The sequence below is a fragment of the Copadichromis virginalis genome, linkage group LG6, assembly GCF_057382275.1.
Source record: "Copadichromis virginalis isolate Kocher_CV1m ecotype Utaka linkage group LG6, C_Virginalis_male_GT1.1, whole genome shotgun sequence".
Lineage (NCBI taxonomy): Eukaryota > Metazoa > Chordata > Actinopteri > Cichliformes > Cichlidae > Copadichromis > Copadichromis virginalis.
Window position 1 is genome coordinate 42,113,388 of NC_140623.1, and position 20,198 is coordinate 42,133,585.

General features: G+C 43.2%; 1 protein-coding gene across 1 annotated transcript in view; it reads right to left on the reverse strand.

Annotated features, from left to right (window-relative positions):
- Positions 1–15,453, reverse strand: part of sorcs3a (sortilin related VPS10 domain containing receptor 3a) — a 244,761-nt gene extending 229,308 nt beyond the window's left edge. The window contains exon 1 of the mRNA XM_085460496.1: positions 14,551–15,453. Coding sequence (XP_085316622.1) covers positions 14,551–15,228 — 678 coding nt within the window. The 5' untranslated portion in view covers positions 15,229–15,453. The remainder of the gene's footprint in view (positions 1–14,550) is intronic.
- Between the last annotated feature and the right edge of the window lie 4,745 nt (positions 15,454–20,198).

Genomic DNA, 20,198 nt, shown 5'->3' on the forward strand with positions numbered 1-20,198 from the left:
GCCGTGCCAGGCTGCCGGCGGGAACGACAGCAGCAGACTGAGAGGAACGCTCGTTCGACGAGAACACACAGAACGCTCGCTCCTGCTAAAAATGACTGAACGCAACTGTTACGCTGTGTTTCAGGAAATGTGGTGGGCTAAAGTGTTAAGAGGCCCGAAAAAACCCCAAAAGGCAACCAGAAATAGGACGAAGACGAACAGGAATACAAACACAGTCACAGCTGATTAAACTGCTCTCTGCTGTGAAGAAGCATGTTCGTTTGTATTAATGTGGCACAATGTAATAATTGCTTGGGCTGGGTTTCTTCAGAGCTGCACGCCACTCTGCAGGTTCCCAGCAAGGCCTAGTTTCCCTCGGTTCATCTTCCCCTCATCCATCTCGCTGGTCCAGATGATGTAGCGATGCCTTCACTCGCGGCCCTACCTCTGCGAATGTTAATAATTATACACAGCTTCCACTTTCCTATCTGCATTCGTAGCACTTATCAGTGGTAAAATGATAAATGCCGTGAGCGAGAAAACAACCCGGTCTTATCAAATTATGTGTCAATTTGAAGGATATCCGAGTGGGAATCGAGCTGAATGTATGGATGCGACACAAATACAGGAGCGCACAGACGAAACGACACAAGGTGAGTGAGAAGTCAACGCGCCACACTGAACAGCATGAATGAAGCTCCTTTCTCTTTGCAGCGAATCATTACTTCGATTTGAGCGGTCTCATTTAAATTCCATTATGTCTTTACACTGACATGTTCAACATCAGACAGGGACTGAAGTGAGATCTATTCCCTTCAAATTTAATTGATACTGCCAGGGTCTGGGCTGGCCACAATGAAAATGGGGCATTATTCATAATTCATTAAATTTTATATAACTGACTTACTTTTGAAGATTACACAATAACATTCATTGTTGAAGGGAGAGCCACGGTCAACCGGCTTTGTTGTACTGACGTCCCTGACGAGATGAACTTATTCCCCGGCTGTTTTGTCTGAGACACGCTGTGAAGTATGTTTAGCTGTGAATTCAACTCTAAAGATGATTTCACCGATGTCCAACAGGTTTTTGTCCAGTTTTCTCGAGTCAGCAGCGAGCCAGCTCGCTCCGCTCATGAAAAGGTCAACTCTGAGCCGGTGCTCCTGCTATTATATTGTGACACCTCTGTGATAATTAAATGGCTTCGGCATATGGCTGCTACTGGTAACATGCTGCGTGACTCAATTGGGAGCCATTTGTAGCCTGTGGGGAGAAAAAAGGAGATGCCATCGGGAGGCTAAATGTTTCAGGAGGTTTAGCCTTGTGACAAGCAACCAGGAAAAATGAGGATGTAGCCACTAGGGGTGTACAGCTTGATTGACTTTGGGAAGGTCTGCTGTAGGAGATGGAGACCCCAAGTGTGGGGCCCGTCCCCTAGGGGGGGCGCAGAGCCATTGCAGGGGGACGCGATATGAAAAGGGGGGGGGGGGGGAGCAAAAGCTTGGACACTGCGTGACGTGAAAAAGGCACATACCGAACTCTGTATTCCTCGTCCACACATAAACGCAAAAAAGGAGTTTTAATAAACCTCCGTTTTCGGTGATTCGCCGTTTACGTGGACGAAACAGCTGCGTCTTCAAAAATACCCGTGTAGGTGCGGACGTAGCGTAAATTAGTTAGTCGTTTATTTTATTACTACCTGCAATTTATTGCAGATTACTTGTATTTGCTTAATTGTTTACTAAATGTTTGAGGTGTGAAATAAACAGCAATGGAGCAAAATGTGGGCGTGTGTGGTTGGAGGATGTGTTTGTGCGTGCGAGAAGGGGGGGGGGCGAACATTTTTCTTGTAAAACAAAGGGGGCCTAGCAAAAAAAGTTTGGGAACCACTGTCCTACAGTATCCCTCAAAATGTACATGTCGTGGGCTGTGTCTGAATGGACAATGAATCACACTGGATGTCTGCTCCTGGATTTTAAATCAGAGCCAACATGTAGCCTTGTTTTCACTGTCTGAAAGTAGTCCGGTGAAAGTCTCAGGAGGGCTGCAATAACACCACCATGGATGAACACATGGACACAGAATGTGACTGCAGGTGGCTAAAAGACTTAGCATTAGCATGTATTTGGAGTCACCTGGTGCAACGTAGGTCTAACTAAGCACAGCATTAGTTCTGCCAGACCGATGAATCAAACTCAGCCAGGAGTCCTGGTTGATCAGCTGTTCTCATACCAGCCCACAGACTTTGCTTACATCTTGACCCACCCCTGATTTCTTTACCTTTTGCTTCCAAATAACCAAACTTTAGTTTTCCGGACTTTCTGAAGGTCTTGGCCACTTTTTCACTCATTTCTTAGGCCATGACCATGTTTTTTTGTTTATTAATAATTATGAATAATTCAACCAAAAATAAAGAAAATATCTGAGATTCTGGAGAAAAGTTCAGTGCTGTTTGTGATGTCCTGGAAGAGTTGCATTAAAATCAGGCATGAATCTGTCATGGAAATCAAGCCCACTGAGGCATTTGATGTCGTGATTTAGAGCTATATACAGACCTGTACAAAAGTTTAGGCAGGTGTGGAAAAAAATGCTGCAAACAAAGAATGCTTTCAGAAATAGAAATGATTGTTTATTGGCCCCAAATGTATTCTGCAGAGGACAGCGACCCCAAACACAAAGTCATTAAGGACGATCTTTGGCATAAAGAAGAACAAGAAGTACTGGAAGTGATGGTACAGCCCCCACAGAGCCCTGATCTCAACATCATCGAGTGTGACATCCACAGAAGATCTGTGGATAGTTCTGCAAGATGTTTGTAACAACCTACCAGCTGAGCTCCTTCAAAAACTGTGTTCAAGTGGACCTAGAAGAAGGTACAAGGTGGTCCCACCAAATATTGATTTGATTTAGATTTCTCTTTTGTTCATTCGCTGCATTTTGTCGATTGATGAAAATAAATGATTAACACTTTGAAAGCATTCTTTGTTTACAGCATTTTCTCACCTGCGTCAAACTCGTGCACAGTGCTGCAAATAAACTGAACTGAATTGAAGTCACAGCATGGACTAGTTCTCCATGACATCCACAAATACAGCTTAAAGCTGTCATGCAAATACAAATTTAAAATAATCTATTTGTGACATATTTTGGTGTTTCAGCTCTCTTTTGGTTTCTCTAAGCAAATATGTGGGTGGTCTTAAATTCACCGCACATTAAACTTCCTTCCTAAGCTGTTTGCTAACTTTGGGGTTTGGAAATGATCGTACCACCACCAAGCAATCATCAGTGATGAGCAGAAGGAAGCCAATAGGCTGTGCAGAGAGTTTTCTGGTAGCTAATTTATATTGATGTCAGCGCTGGAGCTGAACCTTGTTAAGTTTTAGTGATTTGATTCATTGTTGGTGTCGGACTTCTTGAGAAATGCTTGCTACTTTTGCTAAACCACAAGAAAACAGTCTCAGCGTAACTCTACTGTTACTCGCCTTATTTTCACTGTAGCCTGAAGGTATATGACACACCAGAAATGATACTGAGCACCATTGATTGTAAAGGCTCCCTATCAGTCTCGCTGTGACAGGACTGGGGCAGTACAGTGGCTACCGTCACTGTGAATTACTAGGATTTAAAAGCCTTAAGCTTCTACTTTGGGGCAAGAAACTTACTAAGAACTGCGAGATCAGTAAATGTGCTTATCAACAAATGAAACGGCAATGAAAGTGAATATTCAAGAGGCTCATTTCATTATTTTAAAAAAAATGTGGTTTTACATAAAAAAAAGAACAAGCCCTTATCCAGGCTGCCGTTTTATGTGCTGCTCTCAGCACGACGAGCCACCACACTGCAGAAAATCACTGTGCTGTTGACGCAGGCAAAAAGAGACTCACAAGCCGGAGCACGTAAAAAGTGTCAGACTAAGGGTATTTCTTTAGTTGCGTGCCTGTTACCACTCATTACTCAACATTACTGCTTGTACAACCCTAACTCGAGACGCGGCGAATTAAGAAACAAACACAGGAAATGGGAAAATGAATGTTGAGGGTCGGAGTGGGGCCGCTCAGGGACGACTTCATTACGGCAGCAAGAAAAAGACAAATTATTTAGCTGCTGAGGTTAATGTAAAGTAGAGGAGACATCGGCACTTTCTTTTTCATTATGGTGTTGCTACATATGATTATATATCCATTTACAGCATGTTTTCACCTCAGAGTTTTACTTTTATTTATTTACCGTAGCTGTGGCGAACAAAGGACCCACAGGGGGAAAAATAAAGACCAAAGTTTTCAACTTTGCTTTGTCGGATAAATAATCCACTGCTAATAACTCTTAATTCAGCTTCTTTCACTGGTTTTCTTCTCATTATTATTATTTTCTGCATTAGTTGAGGCTCACATCCATTAGCATCAATGCATGTTAGAACATAGTTTCTGTAAAAGGGCACACTGTGTTACGCACACTGTGTTACGCACACGTGCATGCACGATGCAAAGAAAATGCACAAAGCACACACATTCACACATTTAAGCCGTTTATCACTACAAATGTGACAGCCTGAGGCGACTGCAGTCTAGTTTCCAGAATCTTTGCAGCCATACCTGGCAGCAAACAATCTCCTCTCATCTCTATGCTGACAACAGACAGACGCTGACTAGCAGCACAATGCCACAGCCTCATTCCTCTGTGCATTAGCTAAACAAACTTGATTACAGGTGGCAACAGTTTGCTGTCTGTTGGATCCAGGTGCCAACTCCCAGAGATCCAAGCTATTATGAGCTGAAAAACACATTAAATGCCACTTACTATTTTAATGTGCTCCTTAAACAAAAATGCATAGAAGCAATGTGATCAGCAGCAATAATGCTGCAATAAATGATGTTTATTTAAAACTCCTTTTTGGCTTTTGCTTCAGACAAAACAAATCGGCACTAATGGGTTTGCTCTGTTGCATTTTTATCAGCAGTAACATGAACAGATGCCTTAGAAAATATACAGTGGGAAGAAATGTGACAGCAGCTCCCCTCGCATTGTCTGGCATGGTGTGCTATCGCAGAACATAGTTTCTAAAAGCTAAAAACAGAGACCATCTCAGGTACGCAAGAGTAATCCATACAGCTGGATCTACAGTATGCTGAAAGTTGGTAGAATTCTCTTGGTTTTGGTGTCCAGTGGCACCAAAATCTTCATCTGTTGTCTGACAACTTGAACAATGTCTCCACCCTGAAGCAAGTAGGACACAAAGCAGGGAATGAGGGAGAACGCGACACTGGACGGAAGAAAAAGGACTTAAATACACAAGAATGATGAGTGAGCAGAGAGCTCACCCAGACTGGAGACTACCAAAGTAAAACAGGAAGTAATGGGAGCACACACAGAGAGGTGACTATGGGAAACAGGCAACTAGACAAAGACGAGAAGACAAGGCAGGAAATGCTGGGGAGGAAAACCCAGACGAGACCAAACATGAACAGGACCAAATACTAAGACAGCCATAACTAGAAGTACTACTTAAACTTCTCAGTGGACAAAACTAGGAGACATAACGAAATAAACCAGTATCCAAGAACCAAAACACACTAAACACTGGGACAAAGACCCAGATACCCTTACAAACTGACCCTGACTCTATCAACTATTGAGTTTTGCCTTTTTATGTAGTAGACTGATATTATTAATAAACTGTCTTTAAATGCACCATTATGGAAGTCAATAAGTGGAACTTGACAATAGAAATGGGAGGTTCTGAGGCCACTTGGATGAATTTGAAAGTATAATGAAAACAGGAACACCACTAATTGTAATGCAGCTCACCACAAAGTCCTGTGCAGCCTCAAAGTGTACCGGTGAAAGGCGTTACCTTCAGGGGAACAGGCAAAATGTAACGAGTTTCATTACATCACCATCACAGTAAATATAATGAGCGCTTACCTTTGTAACCGGCCTCAGTGGGAAATAAATGCCACAACCTTGAGGTGTAAGTGACACCTCTATTCGCTGACTAACCAAAGGGATCGTTAGCGACACCTCAGGCTCACGGTATTTGTCACGACAGGATTGTGAGGAGGTAGCGTACTTTGTGTTTTGGCACCAGGTCCTCCCTCACAGAATATCCCTATAAAAGAGCCGGAGGATTAATAATTCATTGATATCCGTGACCACTCACACGCTCCTTTATAAGACAGGCTTATATTAGCGCCGTACCCGTCAAGCGGTCCAAACAACTCTTAAAGCGCCATTAAAATTTTAAAAGCCGCTCAGCGTGGGGGCTGGGTAAATAGACAATTACTGAGTTTGATAGAAATGTAATGCGTTCCCCATTGGAAGGAAGTAGAAGAAAACCTTGGGGGGAGAAAAACGACTTATAGTCAGCTGAAGGATAATTTATTTAAAGGGCAACGTTCAGGCTGACTTCCACACCAAACACTGTGGACAGTCAGAAATTCAGTCACGTACTGGAGTATTTTATGCAGCTTGAAAGGGGTATTAACAGAAAATAGATGCCTCTGAATTTGGATATCTATCTCCCGCCGCCATGGGTGAAAGATGCTTACGCAATCTGGTCGGTAATAGGAGGTGTTTAAGCAGGTTATTACCATTAAACTTCAAACGGAAATAAAGAAGCGGACCTGATTGTAAAATTAACGCAGTGTGGACACATTTTACGGCCACTTTCAATCTCTCATGGATAAACCAGTAGATCACTTTAATTAGACAATGTGTTAATTGACTGCAGGTCCGGGGTGTGATGTGTCAACATTAGTCTCCATCAATGACAGCCTCCTTCAGGCACGACACATTCACTCTGACTGAGAGTGAGACATGATACTGAGACTGATTGAGGGTGTGTGTGTGCTCATGTCTTTTCTTTTTTTTTTTCTACACGCCTTTCTTTTTTAGGTATGCTGTGTGGGTTTGGACGTCTGCAGTTTTGTGCATCTGTGACCTAATGAATGTATATCAGTGTGTGGGAGAAACAGACCGTGCTGAAGCAGGACAGAGAGGATAAGAGACGGTGAGGCAGAGAGGGAGAGAGAAACACAGCGTGCGGTCTATCGCTTCACTGTGGTCTGACGTTATTATGTGTTCATCGCCTGGCTGCTCTCCCTGGCCTGCCCATGTTTGGGAAATGGCAAGGGACATCAACATTACAAGGTATCGCACTTGGCTCGGAAAAAAACTGGATAAGGTCAAGATGCGGCGTGCCTCTGGGACCGGAAAGTCTCACACTCACAGCTCGAGGAGAAGGACAGTGGGACGAAGCTACTCCCCGCTTTTAGACGCTACCCCAAATGCTCGGCATGTTCCAGATGGTAAAAAGCCACGGGGTATAATAGAAATGAGACTAAATCAATCGTGACACTGGCATGCATCAGTTTAGTTAACACACGTGTACTTTCACACACACCCTTCTCTCTGACTCGTGCGAATAATGTCGGCACCCTTGTACTGCCGACCGGGATCAGTGGCCAAGCGTATGATTACACAACTCTCTGAAGTCGTAGACAGTTGGCTTCCATCAACGCTTCAGCCACCGTGGCAATCACACAGGAAACATAATGAGGCCATTAGGTTTGGCGAACGCAGCCTTTAAAGCCTCTTGTTCAACCGGCTGGGTTTCTACTCCGCACATGCTCATAGCTTCAAAGCCTTTTAGCAGCTTGATGTGATCCAAGATCGGCGGCGCGCTGCAGTAGCAGGTGCAATGCATCCTGATTGGATGGCTTCCTGAATGGCTTCCTTAATGTGGCAGCGTTTCCGCGCTGAGGAGAGTTTTAACATTATGTGACACCTTTAAGTGCATCTGGTGACCTTTAGCCGAAGTTAGAAAATGCTAAAACTGTGCTGACCTAGTTAACTTCTGGCAAGAGGAGTTTTGTGCATGCAGTCACGAGGGTAAGATGTTGCTGATAGGAATGTGTGTATTCATTTCATCCTGTTTTTCTGGATATATTTAAAATGGTCAGCTGTGCTCGCATCCCATGCAAATGATTTTGCCTTTTATTCTACACAGAGCTAAAATCACATTCAGAAATGAAAAAGAGAAATGACCTAACATACATTAGTGACTCATTCTACACATCGAACCCAGTGAGAGTATTATGCAACACGACATGCTTTTAAAACCACACTGCGTGAAATCAGTAGGTCAAGAGCGAGCGGCAGCCTGACCCCGACTGTTTGGGAACTGCAGCCAAGAGTCTAGTGTCAAGACCCATTCGCCATTCATGTTTTGTGGCACATGGCTTCTTGCCATGACATCATACTTCCACTGCAAAAAACCCCAAGAAAACAGGAGATGAGAAACAAATTTGTAGACACTAATTAGACTGGGATTAGGGGAAGGAGGGAGGGTGGAGGGAGGGACGAGGGAGCTGGGGCTCGCTGGAAGGGCTTCATTATTTATGATATTCTAGTTTTTCACCCTCTTCTTCCTCCAGAGCAGACAGCCACCAGGGTAGCAAGAGAGGCAAGAAAAGAAACAACTTTATAATGTATTAGCATCAGTAATTTAGGCTGAGGGGGAGGATGGGCTGATGGAAAGTGAGAGGGAACGCGGCCTGTCTCTACATCCTAAATCACCTCCCCTCGCAGCAGAGATGGCGCTCGCGAATGCTTCATCCTTGTTGGTCAGTCCATAGAACCGTCTTTCACAAAGTGTGCTGCAAAGAAGGATCAGAGTGTGCAAAAAGCAGTCTCCTCAAAACATTTCTGCAAGATTCTTTCAAAACAGAGATCATTTTTCTGAATCCTGTGCAGGAAGAATCTGATACCCTGCAGAGGAAATGAAATAGCATTTAATGTCTTATAGATACCCAGAATGCACGCGTGTGTGTGTGGGTGCATGCACGCGTGTGCGTGTTTGCTGCATGACATTTTTTTCTGCACTGTTCCTTCGGTTCTCAAGAGGGATTTGAGAATTTCAAACACACGCAGTCAGCTTTATTGATGACTTGCCAGATACGGACGACCTGCCTCGGCATGAGTTCTCACGACTTTAAAGACCACTCAAGTCGAGCAATACCCACAGTGGGTTATGTTAATTTTCCATACTACTCTTCAATAACCCCTTTAAAACCCACAGAGGACAACAAAGGGAGCACCGTGTGTCAGAGAACATGAAACAGTCATCAAGGAGCAGAGATGCAGCAGCCGGAAAGCCGGCGTCCCGATGCCGGTACTTATGGTCACAGCTTCCTTAAAGGAATATATTCATTTAGATTATGCTGATGGGTAAGGATCTCAAGGTTCCCTTAGAAGAGACGAATGTTTCAAGATCACACTAGAAGAGGCACTGCTAAAGCTTTCCATTTTGTATTCCAGCTGTCAGTCACAATGCCATTATGCCCATGACTGCTGAGGCTGGGAGGTTGCACTGGCTCAAAAATACTTAGGAAAGAACTTGTCACGTCACCGGAGGAATGCATCATTGGAATTATGTTCATGAATATTAGAAATCACAGTTATTCTCAACATGGCTACCACTACAGTGCCAGTTAATATCTAAGGTTAAGGCTTGGATGTAACCTGCTTAAGCTTGAGACAGAAACATTAAGACACACGCGACGACACACTGTGTGTGGACACGCCACCAACCCCCGGGGAATCCACAGCAGTGTCAAGTCCTCCCACAGGTAGTCGCAGTGCAAGACACAGCCGAACAATCTGTCTGAAGTAAGGCTGAGAGAAAGTCTCTGAAGCACAAATGTTGTGAATTTATGGTCCATGTTGCAGCTAGTCAGCCAAATGGCACACCAGTCACCCAGCTGTGGTGCGTTTTCATTTAATCCAGAGGAATTCTAAATGTCCGTGGTGAGAAGCTGGCTAAAGGTCACTGGATGGGGCACAGGCTCTGCTCAGTTGTTGGTCAGAAAAGGTTCCAGTGATCAACACATGTTGTGTTCTGAGCCGCCTGGTTCTTGGTGGTTGGCAGGAAGAGTTATCTCCCTGAGAATCTCCTTGAGGCCACGGGGAAGCATGTGATGTGACATAACCACTGCTAACTTTATCCAAGTAGGGCCTCCTGTGGCACCCATCTTTGACTAACCACAGGCCGCTTTTTGATTAACTACTTAAATCTTCAGCTTGTTTTTAATTTTATCCAGACAAACTGTCCCTCGGTCCAGTCAGTAACTACTACAACTGAGGAAAATGAATAACCTTGGGCTCTATAGAGAGGAAACACTTGGGAGAACTTTCAAATTCAATAAATCTTCTTGTCCCCATCAAAAAAACAGAGAAAGATATGAAAACTCTGCCAAAGCAGACAGTTTTTCTCCTGCGTAATCAAAACTGTTATACAGAGAGTAAATATGAGCCTCATAACAATGAGTCAGTAAACATTGATCTTATGGAGCCTGTTCTAAAAATTCTCTGCTGCAACTCAACCAAATTTGAGCAGCAGAAAAAAAGGACAACAAAATTCTGCATCTGTTTTAGTAACAGTGGCCCGACCACAACTGCTAAACCTGGAGGCCGGTTGCATTGAACCACATGATCCGGATGGTCCTGGTGCAGATGCCTTTGGCTTTGACGAATTACTGGATCCAGGTTTCTGCAGTCGTTTTCTGTTCAAATATTATAATTTATTTGAATATTTCAACAAAGGAAATATTGAGTAGACTGAATGTGAAGTATGCTTTAAACTGCTTGGATGCATCTTCCCTAAAAATAATAAATTCAGTTAGTAAAAATCTCACAATCAAAATGTTTCATGTAAAAAACTGTGCTGCACATTTTGTACCGAAACCTGTGCACGAACTTGTTAATTTTGGTGTTTATTCTCATACACAGACATGAACTGAATCACGTGGCCCATATTAAAAATATACAAGGAAACACAAGTATAAAATAGGTCTATTTTTTAAACAGCCATATATAGTTTAATGTTAAGAATGACCCAAGAAAATGTTTAAAAAAATAAACATTCAGGGAATTCAAAGAATATATGAATTCTTACATTAATACTCTTTATCAGTTAGTTAGATTGACATTACTAACCTCCATTATTAATGGTTAAACTCATGTTATGATCAATATATAACTTATAGAGGTAATTTTATGTAACTTGGATGAATGAATGCATTAATAACCATATAATCAGACTCAGATTAATACATCAAATAATTACATCAAAACAACCAATGACTGCATCTTACACATACATGTTTGCTAGTTTGCAAAGAAACTCTAAAGACATGTGCAGTGATTTACTGAAATGTGCAAATCTACATGGGAATACAGTATGTAAGGTAAAAACAGACTTTGTGCAATGCTAATGAGCTTAAAGGTCAATTATTGACATGACCACCTATATTCTTGCATACAGCCCGAACTGTCTCAGGCAGCTTTCTGTAACTTTCTTCTGTAGTCTTCAGGAATAGTTCCCCAGACTTCTGCAAAGACATTCAAAGCGTATCTCTGGCTGTTTCTGTCTTTTGTTCTCTTTTAAGATGACACAGAGCCTCAGTAATATTGATATCCAGCCTATGTGGAGGCCAATCCATGACTGGTTCCACTGTGTCTTTTAACTATCATGCTGAAAAATTAAGCCAATCAGATGCTTTCCAGATGATATTACATGGTGGATCAAAATACTTTTTTTATTTTCATAATTCTATCAAACCATGGCGGAGCCTCTGCAGTGATTTGCAGATGGCTCTAGCCTCACTGTGTCGCTCTGCTGACTCCCTCTTCACATGCTCACAATTTGAACCAAGAATTTCAAATGGGGATTTATCACTCCACAAGAAACTGATTTTCAGCACAGCGCTTGTGTTATTGGCATAACCTTTTTTTCCTGTTTCCCTTCCTTAAAAATGGCTTCTTGACAGCCACACTTCCACTGAGATTGTTTCTGATCACGCTTCAGTGAACATCGGGTCCAGGAAATGACTTTCAGATGTGGATCGTCTACTGTAGACTTTTTTCCTCTTTTTTTTCCTTTTTTTTTTTTTTAGGTCAGCCAGTCCTTTTTTTGTCCTCCAGCTGATCACAACACCCACATCAGCTTGTACTGTACAGATCATCCAGCCATCTTGTATAGGCCCTCAGTTGCTGTACATCTGCTAGCCACTTTGCAACCCACCTCCAATGCAGCTCTTTGTTGCTGCTTTCTCCACCTCTACCCTTTCCTGGAAGGGCAAGCAGGTCCCAAGACAGCACTTCAATCAAATATAAATTTGTGAAAATCAAAATCTCTAATTGTCCTGATTAAGACAAAAAATACTATAGCAGTTAACTGTTAAAATATAATTAATAAATCTTACCAAATATCAGACAGAGAAGGGCTCTTCTGGTCTGAATTTAGATTAGAATCATCAGTTGTTTACATGAAATCAGTCTCTGACCATCAAGTATTTGGCTGTTGTTATTTGGATATTTGATTTTGGCTCAGGCTAAAAACAGTGCAGATGATAGTGTGCAGGACATCGCCTCTCATGTGACCTCAACACTAACCTTAGCACATGTCTTCTAAACCCTTAAAAGGTTTATGATAAATAGATGTGACAAGCAAAATGTGCCTGAAGTGGTGGCCTAGTTTCTATATTATAACAGATTCTACCAATCAATGTAAAAGAGACACGAGTATTAAGTTTAGAAGATAAAAGGAATTGTGAAAGTCAACAAAATATTGTAGTCAATGGGGGGGAAGTACTGAAAGACAAAGTCTGGAAGCAGTGGTCTGCAGACCAATTTTTCCACCATCATTTCCTCAAAGTTATGAAGAAGTACAGTCCACAGAGGGCCTAAGCCAACGAGCCCAACATCAGAGCTATTTTCGCAGCACAAGCAGGACGACACAATATTAGGTAAGAGTCAATATTGCGCCTACCTGTGTCCTGACCACGAGGCCAACGGGAGCTCGGGAGAATTTGAGTGTGTAAAGCAACCAAAGGTGGTTACATTTCTGGTGAGGACTGTCTCTGTAGTTCAAAGAGATGAAAAATAAATGAGGCTGCAGACAGTCAAGATTGAAGTGGCTGAATAAGCCTGGTCATCCATCCAAGCAGTTAGTCCTAGCTGCCCAACTTACTCTTTTTCTAACTGAACCACTGTTGCCGATTTGTTAAAAGACTTGAAGCTTAATCGCTCGTTCCCTCCCCTCCATTCATCAGCAGATCAAGCACCAAAAGCAAATCAAGATTAAGGAACAGATCTCCTATGCTCTTGAGGCCAGACATGATTTCCTCCTTTTTTCGCCATGAAAGCGAAAGAGACTTTGAAACAGTGGCCTAAGTCTTTGAGATAATTATTGAAGATTTAAAGCTGGGGGCAGCCACACACAATAACCTCCTTACCCTCTCCATCCAGCGCACACACATGCACTTACACACACACACACACACGTTCCCCTCACAGTGCCTCGGTCTTCACTGCGGGTTAAAAAACAAGTTCATGCACCATGTTATAATCAGCTCAGACAAGACTGAATATGTGGGATTTTTTCTGTTCTTTTTTTTTTTTCCAAATGGAGTAAAGACAGAGGAGCAGCCATAACAACAAATTAAGCTTGTGAAACCACAAAGAAGAGCCCAACGGCTCCCTGTGAGCTTACACGGTTGTGTAAATGACTTACATTCATTTTGGCTCATTATTCTCTTCCTATGAGGGCCCACTTGTGTAACAAGGGCAGGATTTTCATATATTTCATATGCATAAATAGGCTCGGACGAGGTCAGTGTCATTTTAGAATTAGGTAAATGGTTCTCTGGAACTATATCGCTGCTGTACAGCTTCACACAGCAGGGCAGCAGCCTCCCCCTGGCTTTGACCTGGACAAACTCCTTACATTAGAACACTGTATGTTGTTCTACAGCAACCTGATGTGTGTGTGTGTGTGTGTGTGTGGGGGGGGGGGGGTAACCTAATCTAACCTCATCTCCGGCTTTGGAAATTGTGTGGTGACCGAACAGGGGATGTTTTTCTTCATTACTAATTTAAAGGATGGATATTTGTAAATATTTGTAAACCTAATTCATTCATTCTTCGGTGACTCAGGTGAAGCACAAACTGTCCTCCAGTGGAGAAACACATAGCCTAAAGAATTTGAGGACTTACCGAGGGTTGCGTTATTTTTACGACTCCCTCTTTCCTTTCCTCCACATTTAATTCGGATGAAAACCTTCGCGTCACAGGGATGAATCATGCACTCGCATATCTCAGATATGCTACAAATAAGTCATAAATGTTTTCCCCACTGCGGCAATAAATCCCGATAAAATCCGTAGTCATCATTGACGAGAGTAAAACTACGCAGTGTTTGTTCACCAAACAGCAGAAAACAAGAAAGAACTGACACGGGGGGGTCGTGTGTAATTCACGGTAGAGTCAAAGGTCGAGGCAGAATACGGTGCAGCACAACAAGCCCGAGCGCGTCACGGGTGCGCGTCTGTGGCTGCGTCTGCACGGGTGCACCTGTTAACAGCGAACCCAAACTCCGCGGCACAAAGTCTGAGCTCTGCGCGTCACGGAGCTGCTGGAAATATCACACCCTGCCAGCTGGCGTGAAATTGGAGTGTGACCAGGAACCAGTACGAAAACAAAACTGGGCCGATATTAAAGCGGGGCTGTACTTACACTGCTGTTCTGTCCGGACCAGTAGACCACCGCGTGGTTATGCGCAGAGTCTCCAGTCAGAGCGAAAGTGCTGCTGGTGAGCTTGGGCTCATCCTGGCGGGTATTTCCTCTCCCTTCGTCCCTGTTCCACCTGAATTCGGACCTGCCTTGTTTGTGCGCGTCTAACATAGAACCCCGCTCATCCGGAGAGCCCACATCCACGCCGGCCCCTCCGGTCCACCCATTCTCGCTGAACTCGGCAAACTCATGACCGCTTCTCTTTGCTCTCCGGAGCGCAGAGTCCTCAGCCGTCTCTCGCTTATCATTGTTGCTTCGACTTTCTTCACTGGACCCGGGTGCACCTTCCTGCGTACTAACTCCATCCAAACTGGCATCTTGGGGGAACTGGGGGGCACCCTCGGCAGAAATCCCCGCCTCACGGTCGCCGTCCATTTCAGTATCCTGGTCGGTAACTCCGAGTTCCTTAAACTCTACTCGGATGTTTTTTAGGGTGGCAAGCTCCTCTGTCGGGTCGGCGCGTATCCCCAGCTGTAATTTCTCCTGGTGAAGTTGAACTGGCGTCGGGCAAGATGCGCAACTTATCTCCGCCTTGGCATTTTGTAGGGTATGAGCGGCTATCATCACCCAGATACCCAGAGATAAGTGCATGCCTGGGCAGAAGCCAGCCCAAGTCTCCATCGCTGACAGAGATTTTTGGGGGGTGAAGGACGGTTGGAGACCTTATCCGACACCTTAACTCCTTTGTCTCAGGTCGATGTGGAATAACTGACGCTTGGCTGTCCGTCTACTCGTCTGGAGGAAAGAAAAGTGCTCTTCAGCGAAACTGTTCACGTCCAAGGATCTTTGGTCGGGAAAGCCACCACACAGGAGAGAGGAGGAGCTGTATCGCAGCCAGCTGCCGAGTGTGCGCCCGGAAGAGAGAGAGAGAGAGAGAGAGAGAGAGAGAGAGAGAGAGAGAGAGAGAGAGAGAGAGAGAGAGAGAGAGAGTTGGGCGCTGTCCGTGGTGCTGAGTCTCCTCCAGCTCTTTGAAGTTGTTTAGATGTGAGAAATACAACATGGTCATTGTATGCCACCTACCATAAATGATCACACGTCTTATATATCATATAGTTGCCATGGCGTCAGTAAAATTGGCCTTTTTTTACTCTTAGTGGTCTTGTACACTCTGGATTTCTTTCAGATCACCACACCGTGCCTACAGATATGGTTCCGCTCAGTTAGTTACAGTTTCATGAATTGATGAACCTCTAAACGCTCAACCCCCCCCCCCCCCCCCCCTTGCTCCTCCCCTTCCCCCCACACACACTCACACACACACTTGGCTCTGTGTGACGTCACTCAGGAGAGATATCGCTCATATGGTCAACTCATATACACAGCTTTTTAAGTGGGAACACACACACTCAGCTGCTGTTCAAATATTCTGTTTTCAAGTCACAGCCAATTACAAGAAAGACGGCTTTAAAGAGCAGGAAAAACAGCTTGTTTCAGACAGAGGAATAACTAAGGAGCTGCACCTTTGTCCACTTTAAGATAAATCTGTATTGCTTTCAGCTTTAAGCATGCAGAGCTAATGTGGGAGAGTCCTAAAACAAAAATGCAGACCAGAAAATGAAGTCATTTTGAAACTTTGCTGTCACTTTGCTACTATTGTTCTCATTATTCTGACTATTACTACTTTTTAAAGAGGTGAAATTAGACTTTATCCTGATTTTACACGGACACAGCTAACCAGTCAGCAGCACTCACTGGCTTCTCATTTCCCATGCTTGTGTTGTATGTCCCTACTCAGCATGCCAATCTGTCTCTGTCTCAACAACATGAAAAATGAAAAAAGAATGAAAAAGAGGCAGGTCAGTCTGATGGCAGTGTGTGTGTGTGTGTGTGTGTGTGTGTGTGTGTGTGTGGGTAGAACACTCACTGATGGATTGGGATGAATTGGCAGGGAGTTGCACCACTCCTTGGGGGGAAATAAGGCAGTGCCTAGAGGCATGTGAGAATGAGAGAAGGAGGGAGGGGAGCGCTGGGATACTGTGCTACCGCCTTCTGCGCATCAAGGACTCAGAGCGCAGATGAAACTGTGATAAAAAAATAGTGCTGGGAAACTGTGGGGGGGGGGAGTTTTTCTGATGGAGCGTGTTTTGTAGAGGGTGTGTGCCTAAGTGCAGCACAGTTATTCATTAACAATCCAGCATGTTGTGTCCTTGTCTATCATCTTGACTGCCCACAAATTGCCCATCAGGGAAAACTCAGGGGACTCTGCCTGAATTTCAACAAATTCCCAATCATATCAGTGTGAGAAAGACAGCAGCAGAGGAAGGAGATGCATCACATTGTGTGAAAAAAGTATGATCTGGAAGGAACCAGTGCAGGATTCATAGTAAGGAGTAATGCGAATCTTTCGCATTGCCGCAGAGCTCGTGTGTACATTTAATCTAAGGAGTATGAAGCAACTCAGCTGTCGGTGTAGATTAAAATAGCTACATTTTATACATTTACAGATGCGGATGACAATTTGAATGAGAATTTGTTAAGATGTGAACCCTACAGAGAATAATCAGCTGAATCTGAACCAGACTTTGCTTTTACATCTGTGCCTCGTGCCGCAGGAGCAAATGAACAAATGCTGGATTTTAATACAGGAGACCCCTCACGTTCTGTTTACGCTGATCAAAGTCAATGTCTCGTTTAGCCATTACTGTCCCACATCCTCAGCCACCCTCTATGGTTAACTGGGTCAGCACAGATTGCAATTTTTTAACCAAAAACCTGATTCCACTGCCAGCTATGTTTGGACTGTATGCAGGACTCCAGGCATTTGTATAGTGTCTACTTTTACTATCTTCCTGAAATCCCAGGAGTTTAGGTTTAAGCTCAGTTGGCTCATTTGTGTCCAACATGTTCTTGTCCCACAGCATCAGACACGAGTCAGGTGTTCTTTGATGTCGTGCCTTGACCCACCTGCCATGGCGATTTTAGCTGCTGACAGACAGCGGTCCTGTTTGAAAAGCAAACAAGGGCAATTTTGGAGGCTGGATAGATGTTTGCAGAGTAAGAGGCAGGTCACCTTCACTCACTGCTTGGTTAATTCGGAGCAATGACTTCAGTGGTTTTTAAATTGAGACAATATGTAAGGTACTCGCGTTTTATGGCTTTCTGTGCCATTCATACTTTTCTTTTATGAAAGCTGGCTCAGCACATGAATATGTACTGGATACTGTCCTGCCATGGATGCCATCTGCTCACTGAAAATGAAAATATCTCGCTTGTACATGAATTTGAAGGATTTTTGTGTGTTTGTTTTGTTGAATTTTTGTTTTTAACTTTTTTGCATTGAGGAAAAAATGATTCTCCGTCATTCAGGGAGCGTTTTATGTCTTTAAAAACCCTCCAAAGATTAAAGCTGATAAACAAGGTCCTGGCTTGCTGTTGGAGCTGTTCTATCAGCTGTTTGAGAAATGCTCTGGAAAATTCTTTTCATATAATCTTTTCATTGCAATACCACAAAAGCCCACAGTCACATCTACAGCATGCACAAAGTCTGCAGAGAGCTGGTAAAGACACTGGAGCATTCTCAGCTAATAAGCAGGATTTATTTCCGCAGGAGTTACTTGCTGTTCTCAGTACACGTCTGTTTTATCGTATGCATTGTTCAGTATTGTTCCCTCCAAATTATCCAAAATACTTTGACAGTGTGGCATTTTTGAGCTTTATGCTTTTTTTTGCTTCCTTGCCTAGTGTCAGACTGAGCTGTCATGGTGCTCATTATTACGCTACAGATGCTATAGATATTAAGATTCGCTTAGCTTATACTTTATACTGATCCAAACAGACAGTTGGCCTTGATTTTTTGTATAGATGAAGGCAAAAATGTATGTTCAGCTACATTTTATTACCTCAGGCCACCTGAGTTGGGCCTAGTTCCCCCCCGAGTCTATATACATGCTCAGCTAACTGATTTCTCACACGAACTATATATTTGTCAAACATTTAGAACTTTTATATCAATCTTCTTTTTTTAACTCTAGGCAAGAACCTGAATTTATGTATTTGGTAAAAGATCAGAAGGTAAAGTGTGTGTGAAGCACCGCCCTCCAGGCCACGTTCTCGACTCCTGCCTTACAAGGACTTTGTTAAACCGACCATCTCCGAAGAAAAGCTCCAAGCAGCTCCGATCAACTCTGTAACGGGGACCAGTTGCCAAGACTGAATTATTTCAGAGGGACATGTAATGAGATTTTAATGAAAGTGAATGAAACTTCTCATCTCTTCTGATGCTGCCATTCATCAATTACCATGGCTTACTAATGGAGTGGAAATTATTAATCCCTTTTAACAATAAATCAAATGGAATTTTTCAAATCAATCAAACATCCAAGTAAGATGTATTTTGTATCTTGAAGGAGCAAAAAGGAGCAGCGTCCATTTTATGTCCTAGAGAAGTGTCTTTGTGAACACACCGACGGGAGACCACCCTTTATGAAAAGCAAGTGTCCTTGAGAATGACACTCACGTCCTCTCTGAACCAGGGCTGCAGATCTGTAGCCGGTCCTTCTTTTTGTCCTCCCTGCAGCCAAGCAGCTAAAAATCTTCATCATCTAATTTAAAAAGCATTGAATGTCACTTTTTTAAGCATCTTTATGTACTGTAGGAGTTTGTGGGTGTAAACTAAACAAAATCTTTGAAAAATAAGACAGAAAATAGCGACACTCAGGTGTTCGTGCACTTTGAGGTTTATCGATCACATTTCAAGACTTTGCATTGGGCTGCTATTGTTAGGATGCCTGGGTCGTTGACCCAGGGTTTTGAGTTTATTGTATTATTTATCATTTCTATTCTTTGGTTTCTTCGTTAGAGTTCTGTCTTATGGTTTATGTCTCTGTGTAATCCTTAGTTGCTTTATCCCCGTGTCCAGTCAGTGTCTGTCTGCCCTGATCCCATGTCTTTGTTCCCTCTGTTGCAGTGCCTGCATGTGAGTCTGTGTCTTTAGTTCAGTCTGTGTTATGTTTCCTGTTTTATTTTGAAGGTCCATGTCTGATGTTAATGTATCTGGTTTTGCTTCCTTTGTCTCCTTAGGCTTGATTTGCCCCAGCTGTGTTTCCCTCCTGTTACCCATTCCCTGATTGCTCCCTCTGTGTATTTAAGCCCTGTGTTTCTCTGTGTCCGTGTTGTGATCTACCCTTATCTAGCTGTGTGGTCTGTCTGTGTGAGTGTATTTTCTATTCCTAGTTTTGTTGCCCTTCTGAGTTCAGCATTGAAGCTGTTTTGAGTTCACGTCTGTCTCCAGAGTCTGCATTTTGGGTCCTTCATATCACCACTCCTGCCTGCACACAGCCGTCATATAACAGCTATGCCCATGCTACTGTGTAACATTATAAAACACTGTTCATTTACATACCATGTTGCTGTAAATCATGTGCATATAAAAACACCATGCATATTTCATTAAATGGATAAAATATATTTTACATAACACCGACTTCCTGTCTCTAGTATCTCATGTGATTACTGTCACAGTTAGACAGACGTATAGCTGCTAACGACACAAACTGGAAATTGACAGGAAAAAGTTAACAATTACAAATTGATCATTGATACAACATTAGAAAATAACAACAAGAACTCCAAAAGACCTGTTTGTATGTCTC